At 36.8% G+C, this 23352-nt stretch overlaps 1 protein-coding gene across 1 annotated transcript; it reads right to left on the bottom strand.

Moving 5' to 3' along the window:
* Positions 1-4203: 4203 nt before the first annotated feature.
* Positions 4204-23003, bottom strand: LOC128639460 (beta-microseminoprotein). Its single transcript, XM_053691603.1, has 4 exons — positions 22939-23003; positions 15478-15583; positions 5610-5712; positions 4204-4468 (listed from the first exon to the last, which is right to left on the bottom strand). The coding sequence occupies exons 1-4, from the start codon at positions 22939-22941 to the stop codon at positions 4339-4341; spliced, it is 342 nt and encodes a 113-aa protein (XP_053547578.1). The 5' UTR covers positions 22942-23003; the 3' UTR covers positions 4204-4338.
* Positions 23004-23352: the final 349 nt, after the last annotated feature.

Raw genomic sequence — 23352 nt, 5'->3', positions numbered from 1 at the left:
TGGCGATCATTCAGATCTATCACCGCAGATATCCATGAATGCTCGGACCAGGGACTCCCTCTCTTGGTGGATCCATCCGGAGCATCTCTCCCTGGGGACATCCTTCTTGAGACCATCCTGGGAGATTGTGACCACGGACGCAAGTCTCGCAGGATGGGGAGCTGTTTGGGGTGCCAGGATGGCACAAGGAAAATGGACCCGGGAGGAGTCTCTCCTTCCGATAAATATTCTGGAACTTCAAGCAATTTACAATGCTCTGAGAGCATGGCCTCCTCTGGGGTTGTTCAGCTTCCAGACCGACAATATTACCTCAGTGGCTTACATTAACCATCAGGGGGGTATAAGGAGCTCCCTAGCAATGAGGGAGGTGTCTTGGATTCTGGAGTGGGCAGAGTCCCACAGCTGCTCGCTTTCAGCGATCCCCATTCCAGGTGTGGACAACTGGGAAGTAGACTTTCTCAGCAGGCAATCCTTTCATCCAGGGGAATGGTCTCTTCACCCCGAAGTGTTTGTAGAGATTTGTCTCAGATGGGGAATGCTGGATATAAATCTCATGGCGTCCAGACTCAATTACAAGCTACCCCAATATGGGTCAAGATCGAGGGATCCCCAGGCAGAGCTGATAGATGCCTTAGCGGTGCCTTGGGGATTCAGCCTAGCTTACATTTTTCCACCGTTACCACTTCTACCTCGTGTAGGGGCAAGCATCAAACAGGAGCAAGCTTTGGCCATCCTGATTGCTCCATTGTGGCCGCGGAGGAAGTGGTTTGCGGATCTGGTGGGGATGTCATCCTCTCCGCCATGGAGGTTGCCCTGGTGCAGGGACCTGCTGAAATAAGGGTCCCTTTCAACATCAAAATCTTGTTTCTCTGAGGCTGACTATGTGGAGATTGAACGCTTAGTCTTAGCCAAGAGAGGTTTTTCTGAAAGTGTGATTGACACTCTAGTTCAGGCAAGAAAGCCAGTCACTCGTCGCATCTACCATAAGGTGTGGAGGACTTACTTGTCCTGGTGTGAGAAGCATGGATATCCTTGGCACAAGGTGAAGGTATCCGGGATTCTGTCCTTTCTCCAGGAGGGTTTAGAGAAGGGTCTTGCCGCTAGTTCTTTAAAGGGACAGATTTCGGCATTATCAGTCTACTTGCACAGGAAACTCGCTGAGCTTCCTGACTTTCAGTCTTTTGTTCAGGCTCTGTCTAGAATCAGGCCTGTCTTTAGGCAGTCTGCTCCCCCATGGAGCTTAAACTTGGTCCTTAAGGTATTGGAGAGGGTTCCGTTTGAGCCTATGCATTCCATTAACATTGAGATTCTGTCCTAGAAGGTTCTCTTCCTGTTGGTTATTGCTTCGGCACACAGAGTATCTGAGCTCGCTGCCTTGCAATTCGAGCCTCCTTACCTGTTTTTTCATGTGGAAAAGGCTGTTCTTCGCACCAGTTTGGGGTTTCTTCCCAAGATGGTGTTTAACCGTAAAATCAATCAGGAAATAATTGTTCCTTCTTTGTGTCCTAACCCTTCGTCTTCTAAGGAGAGGTTACTTCATAACCTGGATGTGGTTCATGCCTTGAAGTTCTATCTTCAGGCTACAAAGGATATGAGACAGTCTACATCTCTTTTTGTGGTGTATTCCGTGAAGCGTAAGGGGCAGAGGCCCCTGAGAGACAGGTGGACATAAGCCTCCTCTGAGGATCACGGCTCATTCAACTAGAGTTGTGGCTTCGTCTTGGGCCTGCAAGAATGAGGCCTCTATGGAGCAGATTTGTAAGGCGGCTAACTGGTCCTCCTTAAACACTTTTACAAAGTTTTACAAATTTGACGTTTTTTGCTTCTGCGGAAGCTGCTTTTGGGAGAAAGGTTTTACAGACTGTGGTGCCCTCAGATTAAGGTCAACCTTTTTACCCTCCCGGTTTCATTCAGTGTCCTCTAAAGCTTGTGTATATGTTCCCAATAGTAATGAATGAAGCTGTGGACCCTCCTTCCCTTTAGATGGAAAATATAAACTATGCTTACCTGATAATTTTATTTCCATAGTGGGGAGGAGAGTCCACGGCTCCCGCCCGCCCGTAACTCCCGTGGGCGGACCTACATTTAATTTATCTTCTGGCACCATTTATACCCTGATATTTCTCCTACTGTTCCTTGTTCCCTCTGCAAAATGACTGGGGGATGAGGGGAGTGGGGGAGGTATTTAAGCCTTTGGCTGGGGTGTCTTTGCCTCCTCCTGGTGGCCAGGTTCTTTATTCCCAAAAGTAATGAATGAAGCCGTGGACTCTCCTCCCCACAATGAAAATAAAATTATCAGGTAAACATAATTTATGTTTTTACCATGGACCTGTAATGCCAGATTGTGCGCTAATCTTAGCAAAGTCCCACAATATTGACAGTGCACCCTGTGTTGTGCATAGCACTCCACTTATAATCTGGTCACAATTTTACCTAGAACCCTCTACTCTAGGTGCATGTAAAGGGTCATAATTATCCCAGCTTATTATCAAAGAGATGTGCTTAGCCACAGGGATATGTCTGAAACTTACTGGCCAGATAAGGCTGAATCGTAGCCGGGTTGTCTCTTGTTCAGAGGGAACTGCCTGGTGTTTTAGGACTGTGGTATTTTAGGACCAGACTTATTTATTCTGTGAAAAACCCATTTAGGCAAATAGAGGAATATCATGGGGTGGTGTCTAGAAATAGAATGAACTATTTTACCGTTGCCCGCTCCCTATCTGGGCACTTCTCTCATTTTATATATCCATAATTATCTCAGGGCATTGTAATACTCAACACACTTTTTACTTAGTAATATCTTTTAGACTCATTACTCTGTACCTCCTTATACCCAGAATCCACAGGGGCGTATTCTCATATATTAGAGGAGCTTTAATGACCTTACTGGGGTCTGAAAGTCTATACAAACAGTGAATAAAGAATATTTATCCTACATTTCCAGCTGCACATGATTTAACCTCTTTTCTAATTTGACAAACACTTTTTTTAACACAGTTTTTAAGCTATGACCCAATTTAAAGGGCCACTAAACCCAGAATCTTTCTTTCATGATTCAGATAGAGAATAGAAATTTAAACAACATTACAATTTACTTCCATAATTTATTTTGCTTCATTTTTTTAAATATCCTTATTTGAAGAAAAAGCAATGCACATGGTGAGCCAATCACATGATGCTTCTATGTGCAGCAACCAATCAGCAGCTAGTGAGCAGATCTAGATATGCTTTTCATCAAAGAATATCAAGAGAATAAAACAAATTAGATAATATAAGTAAATTAGAAAGATGTTTAAAATTGCATTCTCTTTCTAAACCATAAAAGAAAAAATATAGAAGTGTCTGGACATTAAAGCAATATTAATATAGAATAACCCAAATAATCTGAGGCTATAAATTGCACACATCAGGAACTGATATTATTAAAGGGACACTGAACCCAAATGTTTTTCTTTCATGCAATTTTAAGCAACTTTCTAATTTACTCCTATTATCAGTTTTTCTTTGTTCTCTTGGTATCTTTATTTGAAAAAGCAGGAATGTAAGCTCAGGAACCGGCTCATCTTCGGTTCGTTCAGCACACGGGTAGCGTTTGCCGATTTGTGGGTAAATTTAGCCACCAATCAGGAAGAACTACAATGGTGCTGAACCAAAGATGGGCCGGCTCCTATGCATCACATTGCTGCTTTTCAAATAAAGATACCAATAGAACAAAGTAAAATTGACAATAGGAGTAAATTAGAAAATTGCTTAAAAGTGCTGCTCTGTCTGAATCATGAAAGAAAAAATTTGGGTTCAGTGTCCCTTTAATGGAAAAAAACTGCATCAAACACAATCGATAGTTATTAAAACCGCATTGCGTATCCCCAGCACTTTACTTTGTGTGTCATTTGCTTCAGTAAAGGTCCATGAAATCCCCTGCAAAACCCTTGTCTGTGATGGGCCTTACTGCAGTTTTTGTAACAGTACTTATATCATTTAATCAGTTTTACTAATGACAATGAATGCTTTTGTACTGGATTGTAGCTGCTTAGAAAAAACTAAAACTAAAATCATGTGCAGTGCCATGTGACGTCTGTACAGAGGAACTCTGTATTGTAGAGCAGGACTCGATCTCTAGATCCCTTTAGTTTTCCTAAAACCTTAAGAGTCAGAGATTATTTTGTTCATGTAAAACCCCAGCAAATAAACAGGTTCTGAAGGTACATAGCAATATTTATTGTCGTTTAATTAGAATTCAGTATAGGAAGCAGCACTAGTGCACGTGCAGTAAGAGAACGCTGTAACTTGTAGCTCGGTGAATCACTGCTCTCCAGCAGATGGAAGGTGACCGTCACGTTAACCAATCATTTCGGTAAATTCGCAGGTTACAGAGTGGTCGTCCTTTTTTACCACATTGTAACTGCAGCTTGCTTTATCGAAAATAGATTCACATTCTTCCGTATTGAAGCCAGCTGGAGTGAAATATCTGTGAGGGGCAGAGAAAAGCGTTAGGAAAGAACAAGTGAGGCGGTGCACATTAGATTATTGTGTAAGATTAAGGAGCTGGGAATAGCTGAAAATGTTAGCTGATGGATAAAATACCGGGAACAACGAGCAGTAGTAAACGGATCATACTCAGATTGAACAAAATAAATTAGTGGGGTCCCCATGGATCAGGCCCTGTTCTTTTTAATATTTTTAGAAATGACTTGGAGCAACATTTATATTTTGAAGACGATACAACGTTGGGTACGGTGATGAGGTCAGTGCAGGATGCAATTGGATACAACAGGATGTGCAATATAATGCAAAGTTAAACATATATTTAAAGGGATAGATTACTCTAGAAATGTTATTGTTTAAAAATATAGATAATCCCTTTATTACCCATTCCCCAGTTTTGCACAAACAACACAGTTATATTAATACTTTTTACCTCTGTCATTACCTTGTATCTAAGCCTCTGCAGACACTGCCCCTTATTTCAGTTCTTTTGACAGACTTGCATTTTAGCTAATCAGTGATGACTCATAAATAACTCAGCAGGATTGAGCACAATGTTATCTATATGGCAAACATGAACTAGATCTGTCTAGCTGTAAAAAACGTTAAATGCACTGATTTAAGAGGCAACCTTCAAGGGCTTAGAAAATAGCTTGTGCTGGCTGCCAATGCTGGGGTCAGATTTATATGAGGTGGCACATAGTGCCAGGTGCCCAGGGCTTAGGTTGGCTTGCCAGGCCAGGCTAGGCCAGGTTCAGAGCTGTTTGGTGCTAAAGTTTCTATGGAAACAAGATGACATGAGTGTGGCAGATCTATAAAGCTTGTGAGGAAACTAAAACAAATCCTCGATTACAAACTTGTTTTCCTATAAATCTGTGTGACGATTCCCCAGTCCCATTCTGCATCATAGTGAGGTAACAAAGAGATCTCTTAATGTAACACGTAGAGATCCAGTGAACTCCTGTGTGTTTTTTCATCTCATCCATATGGTAACAAATGACCCATAAGCTGTCAGTAAAACGACTTGTACATAGGAGATCTGATTACTGCGTCACTCACTGAGGCTCACTAGATTTTTATGTAATAACACTTAGCTTAATTGCAGAGGGAGTATAAAAACGTACGTGGTACAACATTGGGATCCACCGCTACTGCACGAGCATTCCAAACAGTCTTCAGTCTTCCACTGGTCACCAATACTGTGTAGCTTTTCATTCATCAAACAACCTGTAAAATACATAAACACAACAAGAATATAACAATCAGTAATGTAAATGCTATATGGCTGCGTATTTATCTTCTGAAAACTGGCAATAAAATTCTCACGTGCAGCACATAGTAATGCTTGTGATGCTAGCAGCACTCAACACCCAATGCTTCAATGGAGAGGCTGCAGGTACTATAAGTAATTTAGTTCCCTACTATACTAACACCTAACAGCAGTATTTTCACTGCTATATTGCCACCTACTCCTAACTCTAATTCTATTTATAACCCTACTCCTAACTCTAATTCTAGTTATAACCCTACTCCTAACTCTAAATCTAGCTATAACACTACTCCTAACTCTAATTCTAGTTATAATCCTACTCCTAACTCTAATTCCAGTTATAACCCTACCCCTAACTCTAATTCTAGTTATAACCCTACTCCTAACTCTAATTCTAGTTATAATCCTACTCCTAACTCTAATTCTATTTATAACCCTACTCCTAACTCTAATTCTATTTATAACCCTACTCCTAACTCTAATTCTATTTATAACCCTACTCCTAACTCTAATTCTATTTATAACCCTAAACCTAACTTTAATTTTATTATTAACTACAACTAACCCTAACCCTACTACTAACCCTTATCCTACACCTAACCCTAATTTTACCTATAACCCTACTCCAAACTTTAATTCTACTTATAACCCTACTCCTAACTCTAATTCTTCTTATAACCCTAACTCTAATTCTACTAATAACCCTACTCCTAACTCCAATTCTACTTATAACCCTAACTCTTATTCTACTTATAACCCTACTCCTAACTCTAATTCTACTTATAACCTTGACTCTAATTCTACTTATAACCCTACTCCTAACTCTAATTTTACTTACAACCCTAACTCTAATTCTACTTATAACCCTACTCCTAACTCTAATTCTACTTATAACCCTAACTCTAATTCTACTTATAACCCTACTCCTAACTCTTATTCTACTTATAACCCTAACTCTAATTCTACTAATAACCCTACTCCTAACTCTAACTTTAATTCTACTTATAACCCTAACTCTAATTCTACTTATAACCCTACTCCTAACTCTAATTCTACTTATAACCCTAACTCTTATTCTACTTATAACCCTACTCCTAACTCTAATTCTACTTATAACCCTAACTCTAATTCTACTTATATCCCTACTCCTATAACTATAATTCTACTCATAACCCTAATGCTAATTCTACTAATAACCCTACTCCTAACTCTAATTATACTTATAACCCTACTCCTAACTCTAATTCTAGTTATAACGCTACTCCTAACTCTAATTCATAGTTATAACGCTACTCCTAACTCTAATTCTAGTTATTAAAGGGACAGTCTACTCAAAACTAAACTTTCATGATTCAGATAGGGCATGCAATTTTAAACAACTTTCCAATTTACTTTTATCATCAAATTTGCTTTGTTCCCTTGGTGGTATTTTTGAAAAGCTAAACCTAGCTAGGCTCAAACTGATTTCTAAACAGTTGAAAACCGCCTCCTAGCTCAGAGCATTTTGAAAGTTTTATACAGTTAGACTGTGCTAGTTCACATGTGTCATATAGATAACATTGTGCTCACTCCCGTGAAGTTATTTAGGAGTCTTCCCTGATTGACTACACTGCATGTCTGTCAAAGGCACTTAGATAAGGAGGCTGTCTGCAAAGGCTTAGATACAAGGTAATCACAGAGGTAAAAAGTATATTAATATAACTGTGTTGGTTATGCAAAAACGGGGAATGGGTAATAAAGGGATTATCTATCATTTTAAATAAGAAAAATGTTGGTGTAGACTGTCACTTTAACCATACTTCTAACTCTAATTCTAGTTATAACCCTACTCCTAACTCTAATTCTATTTATAACCCTACTTCTAACTCTAATTCTAGTTATAATCCAACTCCTAACTCTAATTCTAGTTATAATCCAACTCCTAGCTCTAATTCTAGTTATAATTCTACTCGTAACTCTAATTCTAGTTATAACCCTACTTCTAACTCTAATTCTATTTATAACCCTACTCCTAAATCTAATTCTAGTTATAACCCTACTAATAACTCTAATTCTAGTTATAATCCTACTCCTAACTCTAATTCTATTTATAATCCTACTCCTAACTCTGATTCTAGTTATAACCCTGCTCCTAACTCTAATTCTATTTATAACCCTACTCCTAACTCTAATTCTAGCTATAACCCTACTCCTAACTCTAATTCTCATTATAACCCTACTCCTAACTCTAATTCTAGTTATAATCCTACTCCTAACTCTAATTCTAGTTATAATCCTACTCCTAACTCTAATTCTAGTTATAACCCTACTCCTAACTCTAATTCTAGTTATAATCCTACTACTAACTCAAATTATATTTATAACCCTACTCCTAACCAACTCTAACTATAACCCTACTCCTAACTCTAATTCTACTTATAACCCTACTCCTAACCAACTCTAACTATAACCCTACTCCTAACCAACTCTAACTATAACCCTACTCCTAACTCTAATTCTACTTATAACTCTAACTCTAATTCTACTTATAACCCTACTCCTAACTCTAATTCTACTTATAACCCTACTCCTAACCAACTCTTACTATAACCCTACTCCTAACTCTAATTCTACTTATAACCCTAACTCTAATTCTACTAATAACCCTACTCCTAAATCTAATTCTACTTATAACCCTACTCCTAACTCTAATTCTAGTTATAACGCTACTTCTAACTCTAATTCTAGTTATAATCCTACTCCTAACTCTAATTCTAGTTATAACCCTACTCCTAACTCTAATTCTAGTTATAACCCTACTCCTAACTCTAATTCTATTTATAACCCTACTTCTAACTCTAATTCTAGTTATAATCCAACTCCTAACTCTAATTCTAGTTATAATCCAACTCCTAGCTCTAATTCTAGTTATAATTCTACTCGTAACTCTAATTCTATTTATAACCCTACTTCTAACACTAATTCTATTTATAACCCTACTCCTAAATCTAATTCTAGTTATAACCCTACTAATAACTCTAATTCTAGTTATAATCCTACTCCTAACTCTAATTCTATTTATAATCCTACTCCTAACTCTGATTCTAGTTATAACCCTACTCCTAACTCTAATTCTATTTATAACCCTACTCCTAACTTTAATTCTAGTTATAACCCTACTCCTAACTCTAATTCTCATTATAACCCTACTCTTAACTCTAATTCTAGTTATAATCCTACTCCTAACTCTAATTCTAGTTATAATCCTACTCCTAACTCTAATTCTAGTTATAACCCTATTCCTAACTCTAATTCTAGTTATAATCCTACTACTAACTCTAATTATATTTATAACCCTACTCCTAACCAACTCTAACTATAACCCTACTCCTAACCAACTCTAACTATAACCCTACTCCTAACTCTAATTCTACTTATAACCCTAACTCTAATTCTACTAATAACCCTACTCCTAAATCTAATTCTACTTATAACCCTACTCCTAACTCTAATTCTAGTTATAACGCTACTTCTAACTCTAATTCTAGTTATAATCCTACTCCTAACTCTAATTCTAGTTATAACCCTACTCCTAACTCTAATTCTAGTTATAACCCTACTCCTAACTCTAATTCTATTTATAACCCTACTCCTAACTCTAATTCTATTTATAACCCTACTCCTAACTCTAATTCTATTTATAACCCTATTCCTAACTCTAATTATAGTTATAATCCTACTACTAACTCTAATTCTATTTATAATAATACTCCTAACTCTAATTCTACTTATAACCCTACTCCTAACTCTAATTATACTTATAACCATACTCCTAACCAACTCTAACTATAACCCTACTCCTAACACTAATTCTACTTATAACCCTAACTCTTATTCTACTAATAACCCTACTCCTAACTCTAATTATACTTATAACACTACTCCTAACTTTAATTCTAGTTATAACGCTACTCCGAACTCTAATTCTAGTTATAACGCTACTCCTAGCTCTAATTCTAGTTATTAACCATACTTCTAACTCTAATTCTAGTTATAACCCTACTCCTAACTCTAATTCCATTTATAACCCTACTTCTACCTCTAATTGTAGTTATAATCCAACTCCTAACTCTAATTCTAGTTATAATCCAACTCCTAGCTCTAATTCTAGTTATAATTCTACTCGTAACTCTAATTCTAATTATAACCCTACTTCTAACTCTAATTCTATTTATAATCCTACTCCTAACTCTAATTATATTTATAATTCTACTCCTAACTCTGATTCTAGTTATAACCCTACTCCTAACTCTAATTCTATTTATAACCCTACTCCTAACTCTAATTCTAGTTATAATCCTACTCCTAACTCTAATTCTAGTTATAATCCTACTCCTAACTCTAATTCTAGTTATAATCCTACCCCTAACTCTAATTCTAGTTATAACCCTACTCCTAACTCTAATTCTAGTTATAACCCTACTCCTAACTCTAATTCTATTTATAACCCTACTTCTAACTCTAATTCTAGTTATAATCCAACTCCTAACTCTAATTCTAGTTATATTCCAACTCCTAGCTCTAATTCTAGTTATAATTCTACTCGTAACTCTAATTCTAGTTATAACCCTACTTCTAACACTAATTCTATTTATAACCCTACTCCTAAATCTAATTCTAGTTATAACCCTACTAATAACTCTAATTCTAGTTATAATCCTACTCCTAACTCTAATTCTATTTATAATCCTACTCCTAACTCTGATTCTAGTTATAACCCTACTCCTAACTCTAATTCTATTTATAACCCTACTCCTAACTCTAATTCTAGTTATAACCCTACTCCTAACTCTAATTCTCATTATAACCCTACTCTTAACTCTAATTCTAGTTATAATCCTACTCCTAACTCTAATTCTAGTTATAATCCTACTCCTAACTCTAATTCTAGTTATAATCCTACTACTAACTCTAATTATATTTATAACCCTACTCCTAACCAACTCTAACTATAACCCTACTCCTAACTCTAATTCTACTTATAACCCTACTCCTAACCAACTCTAACTATAACCCTACTCCTAACCAACTCTAACTATAACCCTACTCCTAACTCTAATTCTACTTATAACTCTAACTCTAATTCTAGTTATAATCCTACTCCTAACTCTAATTCTACTTATAACCCTACTCCTAACCAACTCTTACTATAACCCTACTCCTAACTCTAATTCTACTTATAACCCTAACTCTAATTCTACTAATAACCCTACTCCTAAATCTAATTCTACTTATAACCCTACTCCTAACTCTAATTCTAGTTATAACGCTACTTCTAACTCTAATTCTAGTTATAATCCTACTCCTAACTCTAATTCTAGTTATAACCCTACTCCTAACTCTAATTCTAGTTATAATCCAACTCCAAGCTCTAATTCTAGTTATAATCCTACTCCTAACTCTAATTCTATTTATAACCCTACTCCTAACTCTAATTCTAGTTATAACCCTACTAATAACTCTAATTCTAGTTATAATCCAACTCCTAACTCTAATTCTAGTTATAATCCAACTCCTAGCTCTAATTCTAGTTATAATTCTACTCGTAACTCTAATTCTAATTATAACCCTACTTCTAACTCTAATTCTATTTATAATCCTACTCCTAACTCTAATTATATTTATAATTCTACTCCTAACTCTGATTCTAGTTATAACCCTACTCCTAACTCTAATTCTATTTATAACCCTACTCCTAACTCTAATTCTAGTTATAATCCTACTCCTAACTCTAATTCTAGTTATAATCCTACTCCTAACTCTAATTCTAGTTATAATCCTACCCCTAACTCTAATTCTAGTTATAACCCTACTCCTAACTCTAAATCTAGTTATAACCCTACTATTAACTCTAATTCTAGTTATAACCCTACTCCTAACTCTAATTCTATTTATAACCATACTCCTAACTCTAATTCTAGTTATAACCCTACTTCTAACTCTAATTCTAGTTATAATCCAACTCCTAACTCTAATTCTAGTTATAATCCAACTCCTAACTCTAATTCTAGTTATAATCCAACTCCTAGCTCTAATTCTAGTTATAATCCAACTCCTAGCTCTAATTCTAGTTATAATTCTACTCGTAACTCTAATTCTATTTATAACCCTACTCCTAACTCTAATTCTAGTTATAACCCTACTAATAACTCTAATTCTAGTTATAATCCAACTCCTAACTCTAATTCTAGTTATAATCCAACTCCTAGCTCTAATTCTAGTTATAATTCTACGCGTAACTCTAATTCTAATTATAACCCTACTTCTAACTCTAATTCTATTTATAATCCTACTCCTAACTCTAATTATATTTATAATTCTACTCCTAACTCTGATTCTAGTTATAACCCTACTCCTAACTCTAATTCTATTTATAACCCTACTCCTAACTCTAATTCTAGTTATAATCCTACTCCTAACTCTAATTCTAGTTATAATCCTACTCCTAACTCTAATTCTAGTTATAATCCTACCCCTAACTCTAATTCTAGTTATAACCCTACTCCTAACTCTAAATCTAGTTATAACCCTACTATTAACTCTAATTCTATTTATAACCCTACTCCTAACTCTAATTCTAGTTATAATCCTACTACTAACTCTAATTATATTTATAACCCTACTCCTAACCAACTCTAACTATAACCCTACTCCTAACCAACTCTAACTATAACCCTACTCCTAACTCTAATTCTATTTATAACCCTACTCCTAACCAACTCTAACTATAACCCTACTCCTAACTCTAATTCTACTTATAACTCTAACTCTAATTCTACTTATAACCCTACTCCTAACTCTAATTCTACTTATAACCCTACTCCTAACCAACTTTTACTATAACCCTACTCCTAACTCTAATTCTACTTATAACCCTAACTCTAATTCTACTAATAACCCTACTCCTAACTCTAATTCTACTTATAACCCTACTCCTAACTCTAATTCTAGTTATAATGCTACTTCTAACTCTAATTCTAGTTATAATCCTACTCCTAACTCTAATTCTAGTTATAACCCTACTTCTAACTCTAATTCTAGTTATAATCCAACTCCTAACTCTAATTCTAGTTATAATCCAACTCCTAGCTCTAATTCTAGTTATAATTCTACTCGTAACTCTAATTCTAATTATAACTCTGCTTCTAACTCTAATTCTATTTATAACCCTACTCCTAACTCTAATTCTAGTTATAACCCTACTAATAACTCTAATTCTAGTTATAATCCTACTCCTAACTCTAATTCTATTTATAATTCTACTCCTAACTCTGATTCTAGTTATAACCCTACTCCTAACTCTAATTCTATTTATAACCCTACTCCTAACTCTAATTCTAGTTATAACCCTACTCCTAACTCTAATTCTCGTTATAACCCTACTCCTAACTCTAATTCTAGTTATAATCCTACTCCTAACTCTAATTCTAGTTATAATCCTACTCCTAACTCTAATTCTAGTTATAATCCTACCCCTAACTCTAATTCTAGTTATAACCCTACTCCTAACTCTAAATCTAGTTATAACCCTACTATTAACTCTAATTCTATTTATAACCCTACTCCTAACTCTAATTCTAGTTATAATCCTACTACTAACTCTAATTCTATTTATAACCCTACTCCTAACCAACTCTAACTATAACCCTACTCCTAACTCTAATTCTACTTATAACTCTAACTCTAATTCTACTTATAACCCTACTCCTAACTCTAATTCTACTTATAACCCTACTCCTAACCAACTTTTACTATAACCCTACTCCTAACTCTAATTCTACTTATAACCCTAACTCTAATTCTACTAATAACCCTACTCCTAACTCTAATTCTACTTATAACCCTACTCCTAACTCTAATTCTAGTTATAATGCTACTTCTAACTCTAATTCTAGTTATAATCCTACTCCTAACTCTAATTCTAGTTATAACCCTACTCCTAACTCTAATTCTAGTTATAACCCTACTCCTAACTCTAATTCTATTTATAACTCTACTCCTAACTCAAATTCTAGTTATAATCCTACTCCTAACTCTAATTCTAGTTATAATCCTACTCCTAACTCTAATTCTAGTTATAATCCTACTCCTAACTCTAATTCTAGTTATAAACCTACTCCTAACTCTAATTCTATTTATAACCATACTCCTAACTCTAATTCTATTTATAACCCTATTCCTAACTCTAATTCTAGTTATAATCCTACTACTAACTCTAATTCTATTTATAATAATAATACTCCTAACTCTAATTCTACTTATAACCCTACTCCTAACTCTAATTATACTTATAACCATACTCCTAACCAACTCTAACTATAACCCTACTCCTAACACTAATTCTACTTATAACCCTAACTCTAATTCTACTAATAACCCTACTCCTAACTCTAATTATACTTATAACCCTACTCCTAACTCTAATTCTAGTTATAACGCTACTCCTAACTCTAATTCTAGTTATAATCCTACTACTAACTCTAATTCTAGTTATAACCCTACTCCTAACTCTAATTCTAGTTATAACCCTACTCCTAACTCTAATTCTATTTATAACCCTACTCCTAACTCTAATTCTATTTATAACCCTACTCCTAACTCTAATTATACTTATAACCCTACTCCTAACTCTAATTCTATTTATAACCCTACTCCTAACTCTAATTCTAGTTATAACCCTACTTCTAACTCTAATTCTAGTTATAATCCTACTCCTAACTCTAATTCTACTTATAACCCTACTCCTAACTCTAATTCTATTTATAACCCTACTCCTAACTCTAATTCTATTTATAACCCTACTCCTAACTCTAATTCTACTTATAACCCTACTCCTAACTCTAATTCTAGTTATAACCCTACTCCTAACTCTAATTCTACTTATAACCCTACTCCTAACACTAATTCTATTTATAACCCTACTTCTAACTCTAATTCTAGTTATAACCCTACTCCTAACTCTAATTCTATTTATAACCCTACTCCTAACCAACTCTAACTATAACCCTACTCCTAACTCTAATTCTACTTATAACCCTACTCCTAACCAACTCTAACTATAACCCTACTCCTAACAAACTCTAACTATAACCCTACTCCTAACTCTAATTCTACTTATAACTCTACTCCTAACCAACTCTAACTATAACCCTACTCCTAACTCTAATTCTACTTATAACCCTACTCCTAACCAACTCTAACTATAACCCTACTCCTAACCAACTCTAACTATAACCCTACTCCTAACCAACTCTAACTATAACCCTACTCCTAACTCTAATTCTACTTATAACCCTACTCCTAACCAACTATAACTATAACCCTACTCCTAACCAACTATAACTATAACCCTACTCCTAACTCTAATTCTACTTATAACTCTACTCCTAACCAACTCTAACTATAACCATACTCCTAAATAATTATATCTATAACACTGGTGCAAATTAATGAGGGGGAAAGATGACTGACAGCCACAGAGAAGCTGCTCCTCTGTCTCGCATGTGACTGCCGCATCACCTTATGTTTGTTGTAAACAGCCAGAAAGAGCAGAGCTCTGAAAAATTATTGTTCCATCTGTACTAGTAAATCTGCTTATTAGTAACACAAATATTACCCATCAGTACAATCATTTCCTCTATACAAGGAGAGTACAACTAGCTTTGATGTGATTAGATACTTGCCTGTATTTCCTGTTCTAAAATCCTTGGTTAGTTTTCCTCTATAGCAGGCAGCATTACTCAGTGCCACCACCACAGCGAGTGCGAGAGCGAGTGTCACAAGGAACTTCTGTAAGAAGAAAAGTCATTCAGTTCGTTACACAATATTACAGCTTACAACAGAAGAAAATAGAACAACATCTCTGGATTACAGGTGTTATAAAATCTACATACATAGAAAAGTAAAAAAAAACTTTATAAATTTACAACATTAACAAAAGGAAAATCATGTAATAGGAACAAATGTAAAAACCCTATTGAATTCTATACAATTGCACATAAAGATACTGATATCCGTGAGAAAGTGAGGCGGGGCTTCTGGATTATTCTTGTTTTGTTAAACACACATTCTATTGGCAGATGGAACAAGAAGGTATATTGAGGTTGTACATATCTTGTTGGTATATATATATATATCTCACAGGTATTCTTCTATTCCCCTGCAGTGTTTTTCTTTACCACCTCTACTGGGAGACCACTAACCCTATAAACCAACCACCCTTTCTGTAAAGATGTGCATAAACTGCTGAACCTTTTTGTGACAAATTCTTCACCCTCAGCTTTATTAAACCCTCTAATTTCCATGAAGGTTTCTATTATATCTCCTCTCTGCCTTCTCTCCCTAAGCTTTACAACTTTTTCCTTACGTTTTATGGTTTGGACCAGTCATCTGCCTAAAAACAACATGGAGTTTAGATGCCAGTTTACAGGTTCTCTGATGTTTTTCTGATTAACCCTTTTCTGATCTTGTGTTATGAGGTTTCTAGTCTCAGTTCATCAACAAGACTGGATTGACCTACCAGGACAACAGGAGTTGCAGTTTAAGGGGGTGGTTCTGCCGGTGAGGCGATGCCACTTTATCACTTCTCTTCTTCTCTCCCTATACATTTTAAAGTCACAAAGTATTTATTTCCTTGTAAGTTTTACATCCTAGGCTAGATCATTCACCACTTAGAAACTCTCCTGTGGATGGTTTCTAGTGTCACACTGTTTTGAGTGTCTTCTCCAGATCACACAATGGACAATCATTTTCACAGCGTGAATGGGAATTATATATAAATTGTATATATGTTGCAGGTAAAGTCAGATATTGGGTAATCCTAGTCTTACCCAGGTAATGCTAGGATTCCCCAAGCGGCTGTGGGTAAAGCAATATTTAAGATCAAAAATATTTATATGCATCTATAGCACAAACTAGAAAATGAAATCTATCTGCATGCCACAAACTATACAATGGCTAAAGATTGGCATTATGAGATGAAAAAAACTACTTTAACACATAATTGCTTAAAATACTCAATCAAATGTTCTGCATCTATCTATCTGTCGGTCTGCCTGTCCGTCTGTCTATCATCTCTGTCTGTCTGTCTGCCTTCCTTTCTCTCTCTACCCCCAATTCTAAAATGTTCTCTGGGCTGGTGAGAGTCTATAAGAATGCTGCCAGTACTACTATTTCCCTGGTGAGAGTCTATAAGAATGCTGCTAGTACAAATATTTCCCTGGTGAGAGTCTATAAGAATGCTGTTAGTACTACTATTTCCCTGGTGAGAGTCTATAAGAATGCTGCTAGTACTACTATTTCCCTGGTGAGAGTCTATAAGAATGCTGCTATTACTACTATTTCCCTGGTGAGAGTCTATAAGAATGCTGCTAGTACTACTATTTCCCTGGTGAGAGTCTATAAGAATGCTGCTAGTACTACTATTTCCCTGGTGAGAGTCTATAAGAATGCTGCAAGTACTACTATTTCACTAGTGAGAGTCTATAAGAATGCTGCTTGTGCTACTATTTCCCTGGTGAGAGTCTATAAGAATGCTGCTAGTACTAGTATTTCCCTGGTGAGAGTCTATAGGAATGTTGCTAGTACTACTATTTCCCTGGTGAGAGTCTACAGGGAGTGCAGAATTATTAGGCAAATGAGTATTTTGACCACATCATCCTCTTTATGCATGTTGTCTTACTCCAAGCTGTATAGGCTCGAAAGCCTACTACCAATTAAGCATATTAGGTGATGTGCATCTCTGTAATGAGAAGGGGTGTGGTCTAATGACATCAACACCCTATATCAGGTGTGCATAATTATTAGGCAACTTCCTTTCCTTTGGCAAAATGGGTCAAAAGAAGGACTTGACAGGCTCAGAAAAGTCAAAAATAGTGAGATATCTTGCAGAGGGATGCAGCACTCTTAAAATTGCAAAGCTTCTGAAGCGTGATCATCGAACAATCAAGCGTTTCATTCAAAATAGTCAACAGGGTCGCAAGAAGCTTGTGGAAAAACCAAGGCGCAAAATAACTGCCCATGAACTGAGAAAAGTCAAGCGTGCAGCTGCCAAGATGCCACTTGCCACCAGTTTGGCCATATTTCAGAGCTGCAACATCACTGGAGTGCCCAAAAGCACAAGGTGTGCAATACTCAGAGACATGGCCAAGGTAAAAAAGGCTGAAAGACGACCACCACTGAACAAGACACACAAGCTGAAACGTCAAGACTGGGCCAAGAAATATCTCAAGACTGATTTTTCTAAGGTTTTATGGACTGATGAAATGAGAGTGAGTCTTGATGGGCCAGATGGATGGGCCCGTGGCTGGATTGGTAAAGGGCAGAGAGCTCCAGTCCGACTCAGACGCCAGCAAGGTGGAGGTGGAGTACTGGTTTGGGCTGGTATCATCAAAGATGAGCTTGTGGGGCCTTTTCGGGTTGAGGATGGAGTCAAGCTCAACTCCCAGTCCTACTGCCAGTTTCTGGAAGACACCTTCTTCAAGCAGTGGTACAGGAAGAAGTCTGCATCCTTCAAGAAAAACATGATTTTCATGCAGGACAATGCTCCATCACACGCGTCCAAGTACTCCACAGCGTGGCTGGCAAGAAAGGGTATAAAAGAAGAAAATCTAATGACATGGCCTCCTTGTTCACCTGCTCTGAACCCCATTGAGAACCTGTGGTCCATCATCAAATGTGATTTACAAGGAGGGAAAACAGCACACCTCTCTGAACAGTGTCTGGGAGGCTGTGGTTGCTGCTGCACGCAATGTTGATGGTGAACAGATCAAAACACTGACAGAATCCATGGATGGCAGGCTTTTGAGTGTCCTTGCAAAGAAAGGTGGCTATATTGGTCACTGATTTGTTTTTGTTTTGTTTTTGAATGTCAGAAATGTATATTTGTGAATGTTGAGATGTTATATTGGTTTCACTGGTAAAAATAAATAATTGAAATGGGTATATATTTGTTTTTTGTTAAGTTGCCTAATAATTATGCACAGTAATAGTCACCTGTACACACAGATATCTCCCTTAAATAGCTAAAACTAAAAACAAACTAAAAACTACTTCCAAAAATATTCAGCTTTGATATTAATGAGTTTTTTGAGTTCATTGAGAACATGGTTGTTGTTCAATAATAAAATTAATCCTCAAAAATACAACTTGCCTAATAATTCTGCACTCTCTGTATAAGAATGCTGCTAGTACTACTATTTCCCTGGTGAGAGTCTATAAGAATGCTGCTAGTACTACTATTTCCCTGGTGAGAGTCTATAAGAATGCTGCTAGTACTACTGTTTCCCTGGTGAGAGTCTATAAGAATGCTGCCAGTACTACTATTTCCCTGGTGAGAGTCTATAAGAATGCTGCTAGTAGTACTGTTTCCCTGGTGAGAGTCTATAAGAATCCTGCTAGTACTACTATTTACCTGGTGAAAGTCTATAAGAATGCTGCTAGTATTACTATTTCCCTGGTGAGAGTCTACAAGAATGCTGCTAGTATTACTATTTTCCTGGTGAGAGTCTATAAGAATGCTGCTAGTACTACTATTTCCCTGCTGAGATTCTATAAGAATGCTGCTAGTACTACTATTTCCCTGGTGAGAGTCTATAAGAATGCTGCTAGTACTAGTATTTCCCTGGTGAGAGTCTATAAGAATGCTGCTAGTACTAGTATTTCCCTGGTGAGAGTCTAAAAGAATGCTGCCAGTACTACTATTTCCCTGGTGAGAGTCTATAAGAATGCTGCTAGTACTAATATTTCCCTTGTGAGAGGCTATAAGAATGCTGCTAGTACTAACATTTCCCTTGTGAGAGTCTATAAGAATGCTGCTAGTACTACTGTTTCCCTGGTGAGAGTCTAATAGAATGCTGCTAGTACTACTATTTCACTGGTGAGAGTCTTTAATAATGCTGCTAGTACTACTATTTCCCTGGTGAGAGTCTATAAGTATGCTGCTAATATTACTATTTCTCTGGTGAGAGTCTATAAGAATGCTGCTAGTGTTACTATTTCCCTGGTGAGAATCTATAAGAATGCTGCTAGTACTACTATTTCCCTGGTGAGAGTCTATAGGACTCTCACCAGGGAATTCCCCAGTGAGAGTCTATAAGAATGCTGCTAGTACTACTATTTCCCTGGTGAGAGTCTATAAGAATGCTGCCAGTACAACTATTTCCCTGGTGAGAGTCTATAAGAATTCTGCTAGTACTACTATTTCCCTGGTGAGAGTCTATAAGAATGCTGCTTGTGCTACTATTTCCCTGGTGAGAGTCTATAAGAATGCTGCTAGTACTACTATTTCCCTGGTGAGAGTCTATAAGAATGCTGCTAGTACTACTATTTCCCTGGTGAGAGTCTATAGGAATGCTGCTAGTGTTACTATTTCCCTGGTGAGAGTCTATAAGAATGCTGCTAGTATTACTATTTCCCTGGTGAGAGTCTATAAGAATGCTGCTAGTACTACTATTTCCCTGGTGAGAGTCTATACGAATGCTGCTAGTACTTCTATATCCCTGGTGAGAGTCTATATGAATGCTGCTAGTACTACTATTTCCCTGGTGAGAGTCTATAAGAATGCTGCTAGTATTACTATTTCCCTGGTGAGAGTCTATAAGAATGCTGCTAGTATTATTATTTCCCTGGCGAGAGTCTATATGAATGCTGCTAGTACTATTTCCCTAGTGAGAGTCTATATGAATGCTGCTAGTATTACTATTTCCCTGGTGAGATTCTATAAGAATGCTGCTAATACTACTATTTCCCTGGTGAGAGTCTAGAAGAATGTTGCTAGTAGTACTATTTCCCTGGTGAGATTCTATAAGAATGCTGCTAATACTACTATTTCCCTGGTGAGAGTCTATAAGAATGCTGCTAGTACTACTATTTCCCTGGTGAGAGTCTATAAGAATGCTGCTAGTACTACTATTTCCCTGGTGAGAGTCTATAAGAATGCTGCTAGTACTACTATTTCCCTGGTGAGAGTCTATAAGAATGCTGCTAGTATTACTATTTCCCTGGTGAGAGTCTATAAGAATGCTGCTAGTACTACTATTTCCCTGGTGAGAGTCTATAAGAATGCTGTAAGAACTACTATTTCCCTGGTGAGAGTCTATAAGAATGCTGCTAGTACTACTATTTCCCTGGTGAGAGTCTAAAGAATGCTGCTAGTACTACTATTTCCCTGGTGAGAGTCTATAAGAATGCTGCTCGTACTACTATTTCCCTGGTGAGAGTCTATAAGAATGCTGCTAGTACTACTATTTCCCTGGTGAGAGTCTATAAGAATGCTGCTAGTACTACTATTTCCCCAGTGAGAGTCTATAAGAATGCTGCTAGTACTACTATTTCCCTGGTGAGAGTCTATAAGAATGCTGCCAGTACAACTATTTCCCTGGTGAGAGTCTATAAGAATGCTGCTAGTACTACTATTTCCCTGGTGAGAGTCTATAAGAATGCTGCTTGTGCTACTATTTCCCTGGTGAGAGTCTATAAGAATGCTGCTAGTACTACTATTTCCCTGGTGAGAGTCTATAAGAATGCTGCTAGTACTACTATTTCCCTGGTGAGAGTCTATAGGAATGCTGCTAGTGTTACTATTTCCCTGGTGAGAGTCTATAAGAATGCTGCTAGTATTACTATTTCCCTGGTGAGAGTCTATAAGAATGCTGCCAGTACTACTATTTCCCTGGTGAGAGACTATAAGAATGCTGCCAGTACTACTATTTCCCTGGTGAGAGACTATAAGAATGCTGCTAGTACCACTATATCCCTGGTGGGAGTCTATAAGAATGCTGCTAGTATTACTATTTCCCTGGTGAGAGTCTATAAGAATGCTGCCAGTACTACTATTTCCCTGGTGAGAGACTATAAGAATGCTGCTAGTACTACTATTTCCCTGGTTAGAGTCTATAAGAATGCTACTAGTACTACTATTTCCCTGGTGAGAGTCTATAAGAATGCTGCTAGTACTACTATTTCCCTGGTGAGAGTCTATAAGAATGCTGCTAGTACTGCTATTACCCTGGTGAGAGTCTATAAGAATGCTGCTAGTACTACTATTTCCCTGGTGAGAGTCTATAAGAATGCTGCTAGTACTACTATTACCCTGGTAGAATTATCTAAAGCCCCTTTTTACCCTGAAAACGGGGTGCGTCACTACGGGGTGTACACTGCATTTTTCTATGGGAAGGAATGTGGAAATCACCAAACTGCATGATAAAAATCTTACAAAATGAATTAGTGAACTATTCACAAAAAAATTACGCAGGAAAAAATCATATTAACTATGCACAGCATAAATTGTAAATTAAATACACTGGATTTGCAAAAAAAGTTAGAAATTCATACTTGAAAGTACAAAAAAAACACAATTTCCCCCTCTACTTCGACCTCCATTGGGAATTTTTTTTACATATCAGGGACCTCTTATTATTTGTATGGAAGACATCTCGCCACTCGTAAGGACAGCCCCTTTTTTCTAGAATTCCATGAGGGCTGCCCTTGTGAGTGTTGGCGCGGAAAACCACGTCTTAACAGGCAAATGTTTTAGAGTTGGGACCTCTGTCTGTCTGTTTATCTAGCTGTCTGTCTGTTGGACTGTTTCTCTCTCTCTCTCTCTATCTCTTTTCCCCCCATTGTAAGGGCTTGAGAAAGGAGGGAGACCTCGGAAACACGTTGCTCAATTTCATTAAGCTGTGTAAACTTTGAACCAGAAAAGTACCAGTATTTTTATAGTATATTTGCTATATATATTCAACAATTTTTAGCTTAAATATTTGAATGCTACACTATAATTGATTATAGGGACTTACACTGTTTAGCAGGTTACCTATAGGTGGATAGAGACAACTCCTATTTTTAACCAGCACTCCTTTTTGTGTTTAAATGTTTAGCTGTTTTTGATCTTTTTCACTGTATCTGTTTGTAGAGGGAGGTCTGTGTCTTTTAATTGCACAAATTACCCTTGCTAGTTTTAAAGATAACAAAAGTCCCAAAGCATGTGTGTATGTACTGTACCTGATGAGTTTTTATCTTCATATTATGTTACAGAAGAATATCTACTCTCATCCAGCTCACTAGCTAACCCAGAAATATTCATTCATTAATCTCCAATAAACGTACCACAAATATTAGATAGAGAACGTTTGTACTGGACTCACCATTGTAGACAGACGCTCTTGGGAATCAGATCCTGTGCACTTGATGGTGATATTTATACTGTGGAGGCTGGTCAAGGATTACACATAAATGTGTTGTAATTTGTATGTAAACATTTCATTCCAGTAACTCATTTAGCAAAGCTCCCAGCGGTGTCTGGTTAGCTCAAGGTGTTATTTTTTACAGCACTAATATGTTGTTGACACTGTGGTTAATAATAAATATGAATTTGGCACAAAAAAAGACGGCAAATCCTCACACATTAGGTGTGTTTATTGTCTCACCAGTTCTAATGTTTGTCAGATATTCACTTCTCATCCATCATGTCCTAAGCAGCAACTCCCAGCTCACGGCTATTGTTTGCCCAGTACACAGTGAGTCCCTGAGAACTGGAATGTGGTTCAGCTACTGGGAGA

This window comes from Bombina bombina, chromosome 9, assembly GCF_027579735.1.
Source record: "Bombina bombina isolate aBomBom1 chromosome 9, aBomBom1.pri, whole genome shotgun sequence".
NCBI lineage: Eukaryota > Metazoa > Chordata > Amphibia > Anura > Bombinatoridae > Bombina > Bombina bombina.
Note: the sequence above shows the minus strand (reverse complement) of the source record. Positions and strands in the feature narration are given on the sequence as shown.

Bases quoted from the DNA above. Each gene is read 5' to 3' on its own strand.
- LOC128639460 (XM_053691603.1), bottom strand. The intron at 5,713-15,477 runs GCAAGTATCTAA...TGTATTTTACAG, and splicing joins TTTTAGAACAGGAAATACAG to GTTGTTTGATGAATGAAAAG. The intron at 4,469-5,609 runs GTACGTTTTTAT...TGCCCCTCACAG, and splicing joins GGATCCCAATGTTGTACCAC to ATATTTCACTCCAGCTGGCT.